Source organism: Taudactylus pleione, unplaced genomic scaffold (genome assembly GCF_031769625.1).
Source record: "Taudactylus pleione unplaced genomic scaffold, aTauple2 ptg000832l, whole genome shotgun sequence".
Classification (NCBI taxonomy): Eukaryota; Metazoa; Chordata; class Amphibia; order Anura; family Myobatrachidae; genus Taudactylus; species Taudactylus pleione.
The window spans coordinates 661,308-679,822 of NW_028285234.1; the positions used below are offsets into that span (position 1 = coordinate 661,308).

The following is an 18,515-nucleotide window of genomic DNA, read 5'->3' on the forward strand; positions in this document are numbered from 1 at the left end:
GTGTCTACTGTTGCATATTTTTGAGGTAAAATAACCCACACATCCAGAGGATAGAAGGTTGGAGAAGAGCTGGAACACCCCCCATTTGATCCTTTTCAATATAACCTTACTCTTCTTCTCACCTCCATCTGTCTCACCTCATAAAACTCACCACCATGACTCTCCTAGTCTCACATCCTACATCTCCTCTCTCCACCATGACTCTCCTAGTTTCACCTCATATATCTCACCTCCTACATTTCCTTTCTCCACCATCAGTCTCCTAATCTCATCTCCACCCTCCACCATCATTTTCCTGGTCTCACCTCCTACATCTCCTCTCTCCACCATCAGTCTCTTAGAGATTCACCTCCTACATCTCCTCTCTACACCTTCACTTTTCTAGTCTCCCTTATTTCATCTTCTCTCTCCCACACCATTCTCCTAGTGTCACCTCCTAGATCTTCTCTCTCCACCATCAGTCTCCTGCTCTCACCTCCGACATTCCCTCCATCAGTTTACCTCTCTGCTGGCCCCTCCACCATTGCTCTCTCACCTCCTCTTGTGTGGCACTGGGCGTAAAAACTTTGTCAAGTTCAAAACTGAGATTCTTTCCTTTATGTGCAATATACAACATCCCATCATCATCCTGGTCAAAGGTCACCACATTCTGTGCTCCTAGGCCTGTCCCGTCCACAGCGGCTATTGGCCGGACACGAGCGAAAACACGAATATTCCCTTTGAAGACAGGTGATATATTTATAGTCAATACAATTCTGACGTGTGGAAGGTAGCAGTCTGTAGGACCTGGAACAAACACCCAACCTAGCCCCACACAATCTAACAAATTAATAATACAGTGTCACAGCGCCACGCCCCAGCCAGTGCTCAGATACACCCGTCCCTGTGCACTGTGTATTGCACACCCGTCCCTGTGCACTGTGTATTGCACACCTGTCCCGATGCACTGTGTATTGAACACCCGTCCCTGTGTATTGCACACCTTTCGCTATGCACTGTGTATTGCACACCCGTCCCTGTGCGCTGTGTATTGCACACCCGGCCCAGTGCGCTGTGTATTGCACACCCATCCCTATGCACTGTGTATTGCACACCTTTCGCTATGCACTGTGTATTGCACACCTGTCCCGATGCACTGTGTATTGCACACCCGTCCCTGTGTATTGCACACCTTTCGCTATGCACTGTGTATTGCACACCCGTCCCTGTGCGCTGTGTATTGCACACCCGGCCCAGTGCGCTGTGTATTGCACACCCATCCCTATGCACTGTGTATTGCACACCTTTCGCTATGCACTGTGTATTGCACACCTTTCGCTATGCGCTGTGTATTGCACACCCGTCCCTGTGTATTGCACACCTTTCGCTATGCACTGTGTATTGCACACCCGTCCCTGTGCACTGTGTATTGCACACCCGTCCCTGTGCGCTGTGTATTGCACACCCGTCCCTGTGCGCTGTGTATTGCACACCCGTCCCTGTGCACTGTGTATTGCACACATTTCGCTATGCACTGTGTATTGCACACCCGTCCCAGTGCGCTGTGTATTGCACACCCGTCCTTATGCACTGTGTATTGCACACCCATCCCTGTACGCTGTGTATTGCACACCTTTCGCTATGCACTGTGTATTGCACACCTTTCGCTGTGCACTGTGTATTGCACACCTGTCCCTGTGCACTGTGTATTGCACACCCGTCCCTATGCACTGTGTATTGCACACCCGTCCCAGTGCGCTGTGTATTGCACACCCGTCCCTGTGCACTGTGTATTGTACACCTTTCGCTATGCACTGTGTATTGCACACCCGTCCCAGTGCGCTGTGTATTGCACACCCGTCCCTGTGCACTGTGTATTGTACACCTTTCGCTATGCGCTGTGTATTGCACACCCGTCCCTGTGCGCTGTGTATTGCACACCCGTCCCTGTGCACTGTGTATTGCACACCTTTCGCTATGCACTGTGTATTGCACACCCGTCCCAGTGCGCTGTGTATTGCACACCCGTCCCTATGCACTGTGTATTGCACACCCGTCCCAGTGCGCTGTGTATTGCACACCAGTCCCTGTGCGCTGTGTATTGCACACCCGTCCCTGTGCACTGTGTATTGTACACCTTTCGCTATGCACTGTGTATTGCACACCCGTCCCAGTGTATTGCACACCTTTCGCTATGCACTGTGTATTGCACACCTTTCGCTATGCACTGTGTATTGCACACCTTTCGCTATGCACTGTGTATTGCACACCCGTCCCAGTGCGCTGTGTATTGCACACCCGTCCCTGTGCGCTGTGTATTGCACACCTTTCGCTATGCACTGTGTATTGCACACCCGTCCCTGTGCGCTGTGTATTGCACACCCGTCCCTGTGTAATGCACACCTTTCGCTATGCACTGTGTATTGCACACCTTTCGCTATGCACTGTGTATTGTACACCTTTCGCTATGCACTGTGTATTGCACACCCGTCCCTGTGCGCTGTGTATTGCACAACCGGCCCAGTGCGCTGTGTATTGCACACCCGTCCCTGTGTATTGCACACCCATCCCTGTGCGCTGTGTATTGCACACCCGTCCCTGTGTATTGCACACCCGTCCCTGTGCACTGTGTATTGCACACCTTTCGCTATGCACTGTGTATTGCACACCCGTCCCTGTGTATTGCACACCTTTCGCTATGCACTGTGTATTGCACACCTTTCGCTATGCACTGTGTATTGCACACCTTTCGCTATGCACTGTGTATTGTACACCTTTCGCTATGCACTGTGTATTGCACAACCGGCCCAGTGCGCTGTGTATTGCACACCTTTCCCGATGCACTATGTATTGCACACCTTTCGCTATCCACTGTGTATTGCACACCTTTCGCTATGCGCTGTGTATTGCACACCCGTCCCTGTGTATTGCACACCTTTCGCTATGCACTGTGTATTGCACACCTTTCGCTATGCACTGTGTATTGCACACCCGTCCCTGTGCACTGTGTATTGTACACCTTTCGCTATGCACTGTGTATTGCACACCCGTCCCTGTGCACTGTGTATTGCACACCCGTCCCTGTGCGCTGTGTATTGCACACCCGGCCCAGTGCGCTGTGTATTGCACACCTTTCGCTATGCACTGTGTATTGCACACCTTTCGCTATGCGCTGTGTATTGCACACCCGTCCCTGTGTATTGCACACCTTTCGCTATGCACTGTGTATTGCACACCTTTCGCTGTGCACTGTGTATTGCACACCCGTCCCTGTGTGCTGTGTATTGCACACCCGTCCCTGTGCACTGTGTATTGTACACCTTTCGCTATGCACTGTGTATTGCACACCCGTCCCTGTGCACTGTGTATTGTACACCTTTCGCTATGCACTGTGTATTGCACACCCGTCCCTGTGCACTGTGTATTGCACACCCGTCCCTGTGCGCTGTGTATTGCACACCCGGCCCTATGCACTATGTATTGCACACCTTTCGCTATGCACTGTGTATTGCACACCTTTCGCTATGCGCTGTGTATTGCACACCCGTCCCTGTGTATTGCACACCTTTCACTATGCACTGTGTATTGCACACCCGTCCCTGTGCGCTGTGTATTGCACACCTTTCGCTATGCACTGTGTATTGCACACCCGTCCCTGTGTATTGCACACCTTTCGCTATGCACTGTGTATTGCACACCTTTCGCTATGCACTGTGTATTGCACACCCGTCCCTGTGCGCTGTGTATTGCACACCTTTCGCTATGCACTGTGTATTGCACACCCGTCCCTGTGTATTGCACACCTTTCGCTATGCACTGTGTATTGCACACCTTTCGCTATGCACTGTGTATTGCACACCTTTCGCTATGCACTGTGTATTGCACACCTTTCCCGATGCACTGTGTATTGCACACCTTTCGCTATGCACTGTGTATTGCACACCCGTCCCAGTGCGCTGTGTATTGCACACCCGTCCCTGTGCGCTGTGTATTGCACACCTTTCGCTATGCACTGTGTATTGCACACCCATCCCTGTGCACTGTGTATTGCACACGTGTCCCTGTGTATTGCACACCTTTCGCTATGCACTGTGTATTGCACACCTTTCGCTATGCACTGTGTATTGCTCACCCGTCCCTGTGCACTGTGTATTGCACACCCGTCCCTATGCACTGTGTATTGCACACCTTTCGCTATGCACTGTGTATTGCACACCCATCCCTGTGCACTGTGTATTGCACACGTGTCCCTGTGTATTGCACACCCGTCCCTATGCACTGTGTATTGCAAACCTTTCGCTATGCACTGTGTATTGCTCACCCGTCCCTGTGCACTGTGTATTGCACACCCGTCCCTATGCACTGTGTATTGCACACCTTTCGCTATGCACTGTGTATTGCACACCTTTCGCTATGCACTGTGTATTGCACACCTTTCGCTATGCACTGTGTATTGCACACCTTTCGCTATGCACTGTGTATTGCACACCCGTCCCTGTGTATTGCACACCCGTCCCTGTGTATTGCACACCCGTCCCTATGCACTGTGTATTGCACACCCGTCCCTATGCACTGTGTATTGCACACCTTTCGCTATGCACTGTGTATTGCACCCCTTTCGCTATGCACTGTGTATTGCACACCTTTCGCTATGCACTGTGTATTGCACACCCGTCCCTGTGTATTGCACACCCGGCCCAGTGCGCTGTGTATTGCACACCCGTCCCTGTGCGCTGTGTATTGCACACCCGGCCCAGTGCGCTGTGTATTGCACACCCGTCCCTATGCACTGTGTATTGCACACCTTTCGCTATGCACTGTGTATTGCACACCTTTCGCTATGCACTGTGTATTGCACACCTTTCCCGATGCACTGTGTATTGCACACCTTTCGCTATGCACTGTGTATTGCACACCCGGCCCAGTGCGCTGTGTATTGCACACCCATCCCTATGCACTGTGTATTGCACACCTTTCGCTATGCACTGTGTATTGCACACCGGTCCCTGTGTGCTGTGTATTGCACACCTTTCGCTATGCACTGTGTATTGCACACCTTTCGCTATGCACTGTGTATTGCACACCTGTCCCTGTGTATTGCACACCCGTCCCTATGCACTGTGTATTGCACACCTTTCGCTATGCACTGTGTATTGCACACCCGTCCCTGTGTATTGCACACCTTTCGCTATGCGCTGTGTATTGCACACCTTTCGCTATGCACTGTGTATTGCACACCTTTCGCTATGCACTGTGTATTGCACACCTTTCGCTGTGCGCTGTGTATTGCACACCCGTCCCTGTGCGCTGTGTATTGCACACCCATCCCTGTGCGCTGTGTATTGCACACCCGTCCCTGTGTATTGCACACCTTTCGCTGTGCGTTGTGTATTGCACACCCGTCCCTGTGCGCTGTGTATTGCACACCCATCCCTGTGCGCTGTGTATTGCACACCCGTCCCTGTGTATTGCACACCTTTCGCTATGCACTGTGTATTGCACACCCGTCCCTGTGCGCTGTGTATTGCACACCTGTCCCTGTGTATTGCACACCTGTCCCTGTGCACTGTGTATTGCACACCTTTTGCTATGCACTGTGTATTGCACACCTTTCGCTATGCACTGTGTATTGCACACCCGTCCCTGTGTATTGCACACCGGTCCCTGTGCGTTGTGTATTGCACACCTTTCGCTATGCACTGTGTATTGCACACCCGTCCCTGTGCGCTGTGTATTGCACACCCGTCCCAGTGCGCTGTGTATTGCACACCCGTCCCTGTGCGCTGTGTATTGCACACCCGTCCCTGTGTATTGCACACCTTTCGCTATGCACTGTGTATTGCACACCTTTCGCTATGCACTGTGTATTGCACACCCGTCCCTGTGTATTGCACACCTGTCCCTGTGCACTGTGTATTGCACACCTTTCGCTATGCACTGTGTATTGCACACATTTCGCTATGCACTGTGTATTGCACACCCGTCCCTATGCGCTGTGTATTGCACACCTTTCGCTATGCACTGTGTATTGTACACCTTTCGCTATGCACTGTGTATTGCACACCTTTCCCGATGCACTGTGTATTGCACACCCGGCCCTGTGCGCTGTGTATTGCACACCCGTCCCTATGCACTGTGTATTGCACACCCGTCCCTGTGCGCTGTGTATTGCACACCCGTCCCTGTGCGCTGTGTATTGCACACCCGTCCCTGTGTATTGCACACCTTTCACTATGCACTGTGTATTGTACACCTTTTGCTATGCACTGTGTATTGCACACCTTTCGCTATGCACTGTGTATTGCACACCTTTCGCTATGCACTGTGTATTGCACACCTTTCGCTATGCACTGTGTATTGCACACCTTTCCCGATGCACTGTGTATTGCACAACCGTCCCTGTGTATTGCACACCTTTCGCTATGCACTGTGTATTGCACACCCGTCCCTGTGCACTGTGTATTGCACACCTTTCGCTATGCACTGTGTATTGCACACCTTTCGCTATGCACTGTGTATTGCACACCTTTCGATTTGCGCTGTGTATTGCACACCTTTCGCTATGCACTGTGTATTGCACACCCGTCCCTATGCACTGTGTATTGCACACCCGTCCCTGTGCACTGTGTATTGCACACCCGTCCCTGTGTATTGCACACCTTTCGCGATGCACTGTGTATTGCACACCTTTCGATTTGCGCTGTGTATTGCACACCTTTCGCTATGCACTGTGTATTGCACACCCGTCCCTATGCACTGTGTATTGCACACCCGTCCCTGTGTATTGCACACCTTTCGCTATGCACTGTGTATTGCACACCTGTCCCTGTGCGCTGTGTATTGCACACATTTTGCTATGCACTGTGTATTGCACACCTGTCCCTGAGCACTGTGTATTGCACACCTGTCCCTGTGCGCTGTGTATTGCACACCCGTCCCTGTGTATTGCACACCCGTCCCTGTGTATTGCACATCTTTCGCTATGCGCTGTGTATTGCACACCTTTCCCGATGCACTGTGTATTGCACACCTGTCCCTGTGCGCTGTGTATTGCACACCTTTCGCTATGCACTGTGTATTGCACACCCGTCCCTGTGCACTGTGTATTGCACACCCGTCCCTGTGTATTGCACACCTTTCGCTATGCACTGTGTATTACACACCTGTCCCGATGCACTGTGTATTGTACACCTTTCGCTATGCACTGTGTATTGCACACCTTTCGCTATGCGCTGTGTATTGCACACCTTTCGCTATGCACTGTGTATTGCACACCCGTCCCTGTGCGCTGTGTATTGCACACCTTTCGCTATGCACTGTGTATTGCACACCCGTCCCTGTGTATTGCACACCTTTCGCTATGCACTGTGTATTGCACACCTTTCGCTATGCACTGTGTATTGCACACCTTTCGCTATGCACTGTGTATTGCACACCTTTCGCTATGCACTGTGTATTACACACCTGTCCCTGTGTATTGCACACCTTTCGCTATGCGCTGTGTATTGCACACCTTTCGCTATGCACTGTGTATTGCACACCCGTCCCTGTGTATTGCACACCCGTCCCTGTGCGCTGTGTATTGCACACCTTTCCCGATGCACTGTGTATTGCACACCTTTCGCTATGCACTGTGTATTGCACACCTTTCGCTATGCACTGTGTATTGCACACCCATCCCTGTGCGCTGTGTATTGCACACCTGTCCCTGTGCGCTGTGTATTGCACACCCGTCCCTGTGTATTGCACACCCGTCCCTGTGTATTGCACACCTTTCGCTATGCGCTGTGTATTGCACACCTGTCCCGATGCACTGTGTATTGTACACCTTTCGCTATGCACTGTGTATTGCACACCTGTCCCTGTGTATTGCACACCTTTCGCTATGCGCTGTGTATTGCACACCATTCGCTATGCACTGTGTATTGCACACCTTTCGCTATGCACTGTGTATTGCACACCTGTCCCTGTGTATTGCACACCTTTCGCTATGCACTGTGTATTGCACACCTTTCGCTATGCACTGTGTATTGCACACCTTTCGCTATGCACTGTGTATTGCACACCCGTCCCTGTGTATTGCACACCTTTCGCTATGCACTGTGTATTGCACACCTTTCGCTATGCACTGTGTATTGCACACCTTTCGCTATGCGCTGTGTATTGCACACCCGTCCCTGTGCGCTGTGTATTGCACACCCGTCCCTGTGCGCTGTGTATTGCACACCTTTCCCGATGTATTGCACACCTTTCGCTATGCACTGTGTATTGCACACCCGTCCCTGTGCGCTGTGTATTGCACACCTTTCGCTATGCACTGTGTATTGCACACCTTTCGCTATGCACTGTGTATTGCACACCCGTCCCTGTGTATTGCACACCTTTCGCTATGCACTGTGTATTGCACACCCGTCCCTGTGCTCTGTGTATTGCACACCTTTCGCTATGCACTGTGTATTGCACACCCGTCCCTGTGTATTGCACACCCGTCCCTGTGTATTGCACACCTTTCGCTATGCACTGTGTATTGCACACCTTTCGCTATGCACTGTGTATTGCACACCTGTCCCTGTGCGCTGTGTATTGCACACATTTTGCTATGCACTGTGTATTGCACACCTTTCCCGCTGCACTGTGTATTGCACACCCGTCCCTATGCGCTGTGTATTGCACACCCGTCCCTGTGTATTGCACACCCGTCCCTGTGTATTGCACATCTTTCGCTATGCGCTGTGTATTGCACACCTTTCCCGATGCACTGTGTATTGCACACCTTTCGCTATGCACTGTGTATTGCACACCCGTCCCTGTGCGCTGTGTATTGCACACCTGTCCCTGAGCACTGTGTATTGCACACCTTTCCCTATGCGCTGTGTATTGCACACCTTTCGCTATGCGCTGTGTATTGCACACCCGTCCCTGTGCACTGTGTATTGCACACCTTTCGCTATGCACTGTGTATTGCACACCTTTCGCTATGCACTGTGTATTGCACACCTTTCGCTATGCACTGTGTATTGCACACCTTTCGCTATGCACTGTGTATTGCACACCCGTCCCTATGCGCTGTGTATTGCACACCCGTCCCTGTGCGCTGTGTATTGCACACCTGTCCCTGAGCACTGTGTATTGCACAACTTTCCCTATGCGCTGTGTATTGCACACCTTTCGCTATGCACTGTGTATTGCACACCTTTCGCTATGCACTGTGTATTGCACACCCGTCCCTGTGTATTGCACACCCGTCCCTGTGCTCTGTGTATTGCACACCTTTCCCGATGCACTGTGTATTGCACACCTTTCGCTATGCCCTGTGTATTGCACACCTTTCGCTATGCACTGTGTATTGCACACCTTTCGCTATGCACTGTGTATTGCACACCCGTCCCTGTGCGCTGTGTATTGCACACCTTTCGCTATGCACTGTGTATTGCACACCCGTCCCTGTGTATTGCACACCTTTCGCTATGCACTGTGTATTGCACACCCGTCCCTGTGCGCTGTGTATTGCACACCTTTCCCTGTGCGCTGTGTATTGCACACCTTTCGCTATGCGCTGTGTATTGCACACCCGTCCCTGTGTATTGCACACCTTTCGCTATGCACTGTGTATTGCACACCTTTCGCTATGCGCTGTGTATTGCACACCTGTCCCTGTGCACTGTGTATTGCACACCTTTCGCTATGAACTGTGTATTGCACACTTTCGCTATGCACTGTGTATTGCACACCTTTCGCTATGCACTGTGTATTGCACACCTTTCGCTATGCACTGTGTATTGCACACCTTTCGCTATGCCCTGTGTATTGCACACCTTTCGCTATGCACTGTGTATTGCACACCCGTCCCTGTGTATTGCACACCTTTCGCTATGCGCTGTGTATTGCACACCTGTCCCTGTGCACTGTGTATTGCACACCCGTCCCTGTGTATTGCACACCTTTCGCTATGCACTGTGTATTGCACACCCATCCCTGTGCGCTGTGTATTGCACACCCGTCCCTGTGTATTGCACACCTTTCGCTATGCACTGTGTATTGCACACCTTTCGCTATGCACTGTGTATTGCACACCTGTCCCTGTGTATTGCACACCTTTCGCTATGCACTGTGTATTGCACACCTGTCCCTGTGCACTGTGTATTGCACACCTTTCGCTATGCGCTGTGTATTGCACACCCGTCCCTGTGCGCTGTGTATTGCACACCCGTCCCTGTGCACTGTGTATTGCACACCTGTCCCTGTGCGCTGTGTATTGCACACCTTTCGCTATGCACTGTGTATTGCACACCCGTCCCTGTGTATTGCACACCCGTCCCTGTGCGCTGTGTATTGCTCACCTGTCCCTATGCACTGTGTATTGCACACCTGTCCCTGTGCGCTGTGTATTGCACACCTTTCGCTATGTACTGTGTATTGCACACCTTTACCTATGCACTGTGTATTGCACACCTTTCGCTATGCACTGTGTATTGCACACCTTTCCCTGTGTATTGCACACCTTTCGCTATGCGCTGTGTATTGCACACCCGACCCTGTGCACTGTGTATTGCACACCTTTCCCGATGCACTGTGTATTGCACACATTTCGCTATGCACTGTGTATTGCACACCTTTCGCTATGCACTGTGTATTGCACACCCGTCCCTGTGCACTGTGTATTGCACACCCGTCCCTGTGTATTGCACACCTTTCGCTATGCGCTGTGTATTGCACACCTTTCCCGATGCACTGTGTATTGCACACCTTTCGCTATGCACTGTGTATTGCACACCTTTCGCTATGCACTGTGTATTGCACACCCGTCCCTGTGCACTGTGTATTGCACACCCGTCCCTGTGTATTGCACACCTTTCGCTATGCACTGTGTATTACACACCTGTCCCGATGCACTGTGTATTGCACACATTTCGCTATGCACTGTGTATTGCACACCTGTCCCTGTGTATTGCACACCTTTCGCTATGCACTGTGTATTGCACACCTGTCCCTGAGCACTGTGTATTGCACACCCGTCCCTGTGCGCTGTGTATTGCACACCCGTCCCTGTGTATTGCACACCTTTCCCGATGCACTGTGTATTGCACACATTTCGCTATGCACTGTGTATTGCACACCTGTCCCTGTGTATTGCACACCTTTCGCTATGCACTGTGTATTGCACACCTGTCCCTGAGCGCTGTGTATTGCACACCCGTCCCTGTGCGCTGTGTATTGCACACCCGTCCCTGTGCACTGTGTATTGCACACCTTTCGCTATGCACTGTGTATTGCACACCTTTCGCTATGCACTGTGTATTGCACACCCTTCCCTGTGCGCTGTGTATTGCACACCTTTCGCTATGCACTGTGTATTGCACACCCGTCACTGTGCGCTGTGTATTGCACACCCGTCCCTGTGCGCTGTGTATTGCACACCTTTCGCTATGCACTGTGTATTGCACACCTTTCGCTATGCACTGTGTATTGCACACCTTTCGCTATGCGCTGTGTATTGCACACCCGTCCCTGTGCTCTGTGTATTGCACACCTTTCGCTATGCACTGTGTATTGCACACCCGTCCCTGTGTATTGCACACCCGTCCCTGTGTATTGCACACCTTTCGCTATGCACTGTGTATTGCACACCTTTCGCTATGCACTGTGTATTGCTCACCCGTCCCTGTATATTGCACACCTTTCGCTATGCACTGTGTATTGCACACCTTTCGCTATGCACTGTGTATTGCACACATTTCGCTATGCACTGTGTATTGCACACCCGTCCCTGTGCATTGCACACCTTTCGCTATGCACTGTGTATTGCACACAAGTCCCTGTGCACTGTGTATTGCACACCTGTCCCTGTGTATTGCACACCTTTCGCTATGCACTGTGTATTGCACACCCGTCCCTGTGCGCTGTGTATTGCACACCTTTCGATATGCACTGTGTATTGCACACCCGTCCCTGAGCACTGTGTATTGCACACCTGTCCCTGTGTATTGCACACCTGTCCCTGTGCACTGTGTATTGCACACCTGACCCTGTGCACTGTGTATTGCACACCTTTCGCTATGCACTGTGTATTGCACACCTTTCGCTATGCACTGTGTATTGCACACCTTTCGCTGTGTATTGCACACCTTTCGCTATGCGCTGTGTATTGCACACCTTTCGCTATGCACTGTGTATTGCACACCCGTCCCTGTGTATTGCACACCTGTCCCTGTGCGCTGTGTTTTGCACACCTTTCGCTATGCACTGTGGATTGCACACCTTTCGCTATGCACTGTGTATTGCACACCATTCGCTATGCACTGTGTATTGCACACCTTTCGCTATGCACTGTGTATTGCACACCTGTCCCTGTGCACTGTGTATTGCACACATTTCGCTATGCACTGTGTATTGCACACCTTTCGCTATGCACTGTGTATTGCACACCTTTCGCTATGCACTGTGTATTGCACACCTTTCGCTATGCACTGTGTATTGCACACCCGTCCCTGTGTATTGCACACCTTTCGCTATGCGCTGTGTATTGCACACCTGTCCCTGTGCGCTGTGTTTTGCACACCTTTCGCTATGCACTGTGGATTGCACACCCGTCCCTGTGTATTGCACACCTTTCGCTATGCACTGTGTATTGCACACCTTTCCCGATGCACTGTGTATTGCACACCTTTCCCGATGCACTGTGTATTGCACACCTGTCCCTGTGTATTGCACACCTTTCGCTATGCACTGTGTATTGCACACCTTTCGCTATGCGCTGTGTATTGCACACATTTCGCTATGCACTGTGTATTGCACACCCGTCCCTGTGCGCTGTGTATTGCACACCTGTCCCTGAGCACTGTGTATTGCACACCCGTCCCTGTGTATTGCACACCTTTCGCTATGCACTGTGTATTGCACACCCGTCCCTGTGCGCTGTGTATTGCACACCTGTCCCTGAGCACTGTGTATTGCACACCTGTCCTTGTGTATTGCACACCTTTCCCGATGCACTGTGTATTGCACACCCGTCCCTGTGTATTGCACACCTTTCCCGATGCACTGTGTATTGCACACCCATCCCTGTGTATTGCACACCTTTCCCTATGCGCTGTGTATTGCACACCTTTCGCTATGCGCTGTGTATTGCACACCTTTCGCTATGCGCTGTGTATTGCACACATTTCGCTATGCACTGTATATTGCACACCTTTCCCGATGCACTGTGTATTGCACACCTTTCCCGATGCACTGTGGATTGCACACCCGTCCCTGTGCACTGTGTATTGCACACCTTTCGCTATGCACTGTGTATTGCACACCTTTCGCTATGCACTGTGTATTGCACACATGTCCCTGTGCACTGTGTATTGCACACCTTTCGATATGCACTGTGTATTGCACACCTGTCCCTGTGTATTGCACACCTTTCGCTATGCACTGTGTATTGCACACCTTTCGCTATGCACTGTGTATTGCACACCCGTCCCTGTGTATTGCACACCTTTCGCTATGCGCTGTGTATTGCACACCTTTCGCTATGCGCTGTGTATTGCACACCTTTCCCGATGCACTGTGTATTGCACACCCGTCCCTGTGCGCTGTGTATTGCACACCTGTCCCTATGCACTGTGTATTGCACACCTTTCGCTATGCACTGTGTATTGCACACCTTTCGCTATGCGCTGTGTATTGCACACCTTTCGCTATGCGCTGTGTATTGCACACCTTTCGCTATGCGCTGTGTATTGCACACCCGTCCCTATGCGCTGTGTATTGCACACCCGTCCCTGTGCGCTGTGTATTGCACACCTGTCCCTGTGTATTGCACACCTTTCGCTATGCACTGTGTATTGCACACCCGTCCCTGTGTATTGCACACCTTTCGCTATGCGCTGTGTATTGCACACATTTCGCTATGCACTGTGTATTGCACACATGTCCCTGTGCACTGTGTATTGCACACCTTTCGATATGCACTGTGTATTGCACACCTGTCCCTGTGTATTGCACACCTTTCGCTATGCACTGCGTATTGCACACCCGTCCCTGTGCACTGTGTATTGCACACCTTTCGCTATGCACTGTGTATTGCACACCCGTCCCTGTGTATTGCACACCCGTCCCTGTGCTCTGTGTATTGCACACCTTTCGCTATGCACTGTGTATTGCACACCCGTCCCTGTGTATTGCACACCTTTCGCTATGCGCTGTGTATTGCACACCTTACGCTATGCGCTGTGTATTGCACACCCGTCCCTGTGCACTGTGTATTGCACACCTTTCGCTATGCGCTGTGTATTGCACACATTTCGCTATGCACTGTGTATTGCACACCCGTCCCTGTGCGCTGTGTATTGCACACCTTTCCCTATGCGCTGTGTATTGCACACCTTTCGCTATGCACTGTGTATTGCACACCCGTCCCTGTGCGCTGTGTATTGCACACCTTTCGCTATGCGCTGTGTATTGCACACCTGTCCCTGTGCGCTGTGTATTGCACACCCGTCCCTGTGTATTGCACACCTTTCGCTATGCACTGTGTATTGCACACCTGTCCCTGTGCGCTGTGTATTGCACACCCGTCCCTGTGTATTGCACACCCGTCCCTGTGCGCTGTGTATTGCACACCTGTCCCTGTGCGCTGTGTATTGCACACCTTTCGCTATGCACTGTGTATTGCACACCTTTCGCTATGCACTGTGTATTGCACACCCGTCCCTGTGCGCTGTGTATTGCACACCCGTCCCTGTGCGCTGTGTATTGCACACCCGTCCCTGTGTATTGCACACCTTTCGCTATGCACTGTGTATTGCACTCCTTTCGCTATGCACTGTGTATTGCACACCCGTCCCTGTGTATTGCACAACTTTCGCTATGCCCTGTGTATTGCACACCCGTCCCTGTGCGCTGTGTATTGCACACCTTTCGCGATGCACTGTGTATTGCACACCTTTCGCTATGCACTGTGAATTGCACACCCGTCCCTGTGTATTGCACACCTTTCGCTATGCACTGTGTATTGCACACCCGTCCCTGTGTATTGCACACCTTTCGCTATGCACTGTGTATTGCACACCTTTCGCTATGCACTGTGTATTGCACACATGTCCCTGTGCGCTGTGTATTGCACACCCGTCCCTGTGTATTGCACACCTTTCCCGATGCACTGTGTATTGCACACCCGTCCCTGTGTATTGCACACCTTTCCCTATGCGCTGTGTATTGCACACCTTTCGCTCTGCACTGTGTATTGCACACCTTTCGCTATGCACTGTGTATTGCACACCTTTCGCTATGCACTGTGTATTGCACACCTTTCGCTATGCACTGTGTATTGCACACATGTCCCTGTGCACTGTGTATTGCACACCTTTCGATATGCACTGTGTATTGCACACCTGTCCCTGTGTATTGCACACCTTTCGCTATGCACTGCGTATTGCACACCCGTCCCTGTGCACTGTGTATTGCACACCCGTCCCTGTGTATTGCACACCTTTCGCTATGCGCTGCGTATTGCACACCCGTCCCTGTGTATTGCACACCTTTCGCTATGCGCTGTGTATTGCACACCTGTCCCTGTGCACTGTGTATTGCACACCCGTCCCTGTGTATTGCACACCTTTCGCTATGCACTGTGTATTGCACACCTTTCGCTATGCACTGTGTATTGCACACCCGTCCCTGTGCGCTGTGTATTGCACACCTGTCCCTATGCACTGTGTATTGCACACCTGTCCCTGTGCGCTGTGTATTGCACACCTGTCCCTGTGCACTGTGTATTGCACACCTTTCGCTATGTACTGTGTATTGCACACCTTTCGCTATGCACTGTGTATTGCACACCTTTCGCTATGCACTGTGTATTGCACACCTTTCGCTATGCACTGTGTATTGCACACCCGTCCCTGTGTATTGCACACCTTTCGCTATGCACTGTGTATTGCACACCCGTCCCTGTGTATTGCACACCTTTCGCTATGCACTGTGTATTGCACACCCGTCCCTGTGCGCTGTGTATTGCACACCTTTCGCTATGCACTGTGTATTGCACACCTTTCGCTATGCACTATGTATTGCACACCTTTCGCTATGCACTGTGTATTGCACACCTTTCGCTATGCACTGTGTATTGCACACCCGTCCCTGTGTATTGCACACCCGTCCCTGTGCGCTGTGTATTGCACACCTGTCCCTGTGCGCTGTGTATTGCACACCTTTCGCTATGTACTGTGTATTGCACACCTTTCGCTATGCACTGTGTATTGCACACCTTTCGCTATGCACTGTGTATTGCACACCTTTCCCTGTGTATTGCACACCTTTCGCTATGCGCTGTGTATTGCACACCCGTCCCTGTGTATTGCACACCTTTCGCTATGCGCTGTGTATTGCACACCTTTCGCTATGCACTGTGTATTGCACACCTTTCGCTATGCACTGTGTATTGCACACATGTCCCTGTGCACTGTGTATTGCACACATGTCCCTGTGCACTGTGTATTGCACACCCATCCCTGTGCGCTGTGTATTGCACACCTTTCGATATGCACTGTGTATTGCACACCTGTCCCTGTGTATTGCACACCTTTCGCTATGCGCTGTGTATTGCACACCCGTCCCTGTGTATTGCACACCTTACGCTATGCTCTGTGTATTGCACACCTTTCGCTATGCACTGTGTATTGCACACCCGTCCCTGTGCGCTGTGTATTGCACACCTTTCGCTATGCACTGTGTATTGCACACCTTTCGCTATGCACTGTGTATTGCACACCTTTCGCTATGCACTGTGTATTGCACACCTTTCGCTATGCACTGTGTATTGCACACCTTTCCCTGTGTATTGCACACCTTTCGCTATGCGCTGTGTATTGCACACCTTTCGCTATGCGCTGTGTATTGCACACCCGTCCCTGTATATTGCACACCTTTCGCTATGCACTGTGTATTGCACACCTTTCGCTATGCACTGTGTATTGCACACCTTTCGCTATGCACTGTGTATTGCACACATGTCCCTGTGCACTGTGTATTGCACACCCATCCCTGTGCGCTGTGTATTGCACACCCATCCCTGTGCGCTGTGTATTGCACACCTTTCGATATGCACTGTGTATTGCACACCTGTCCCTGTGTATTGCACACCTGTCCCTGTGTATTGCACACCTGTCCCTGTGTATTGCACACCTGTCCCTGTGTATTGCACACCTGTCCCTGTGTATTGCACACCTTTCGCTATGCGCTGTGTATTGCACACCTTTCGCTATGCGCTGTGTATTGCACACCTTTCGCTATGCACTGTGTATTGCACACCCGTCCCTGTATATTGCACACCTTTCGCTATGCACTGTGTATTGCACACCTTTCGCTATGCACTGTGTATTGCACACCTTTCGCTATGCACTGTGTATTGCACACCTTTCGCTATGCGCTGTGTATTGCACACCTTTCGCTATGCGCTGTGTATTGCACACCCGTCCCTATGCGCTGTGTATTGCACACCCGTCCCTGTGCGCTGTGTATTGCACACCTGTCCCTGTGTATTGCACACCTTTCGCTATGCACTGTGTATTGCACACCTTTCGCTATGCACTGTGTATTGCACACCCGTCCCTGTGTATTGCACACCTTTCGCTATGCACTGTGTATTGCACACCCGTCCCTGTGCGCTGTGTATTGCACACCTTTCGCTATGCACTGTGTATTGCACACCCGTCCCTGTATATTGCACACCTTTCGCTATGCACTGTGTATTGCACACCTTTCGCTATGCCCTGTGTATTGCACACCTTTCGCTATGCACTGTGTATTGCACACCTTTCGCTATGCGCTGTGTATTGCACACCCGTCCCTGTGCGCTGTGTATTGCACACCCGTCCCTGTGCGCTGTGTATTGCACACCTGTCCCTGTGTATTGCACACCTTTCGCTATGCCCTGTGTATTGCACACCTTTCGCTATGCGCTGTGTATTGCACACCTGTCCCTGTGTATTGCACAACTTTCGCTATGCCCTGTGTATTGCACACCCGTCCCTGTGCGCTGTGTATTGCACACCTTTCGCGATGCACTGTGTATTGCACACCCGTCCCTGTTTATTGCACACCTTTCGCTATGCGCTGTGTATTGCACACCTTTCGCTATGCGCTGTGTATTGCACACCCGTCCCTGTGTATTGCACACCTTTCGCTATGCGCTGTGTATTGCACACCTGTCCCTGTGCACTGTGTATTGCACACCCGTCCCTGTGTATTGCACACCTTTCGCTATGCACTGTGTATTGCACACCCGTCCCTGTGCCCTGTGTATTGCACACCTTTCGCTATGCACTGTGTATTGCACACCCGTCCCTATGTATTGCACACCTTTCGCTATGCACTGTGTATTGCACACCTTTCGCTATGCACTGTGTATTGCACACCTTTCGCTATGCACTGTGTATTGCACACCTTTCGCTATGCACTGTGTATTGCACACCTTTCGCTATGCACTGTGTATTGCACACCCGTCCCTGTGTATTGCACACCTTTCGCTATGCACTGTGTATTGCACA

General features: G+C 51.1%; 1 protein-coding gene across 4 annotated transcripts in view; it reads right to left on the reverse strand.

Moving 5' to 3' along the window:
* The window catches only part of KIFC3 (kinesin family member C3), a 93,523-nt gene that overhangs the window by 16,142 nt on the left and 58,866 nt on the right, over positions 1 to 18,515 (reverse strand). For all 4 annotated transcript variants that reach the window (XM_088458432.1, XM_088458434.1, XM_088458435.1 and 1 more), the window contains one exon: positions 536 to 717. In XM_088458432.1, the coding sequence (XP_088314558.1) occupies positions 536 to 717 (182 nt within the window). The remainder of the gene's footprint in view (positions 1 to 535; positions 718 to 18,515) is intronic.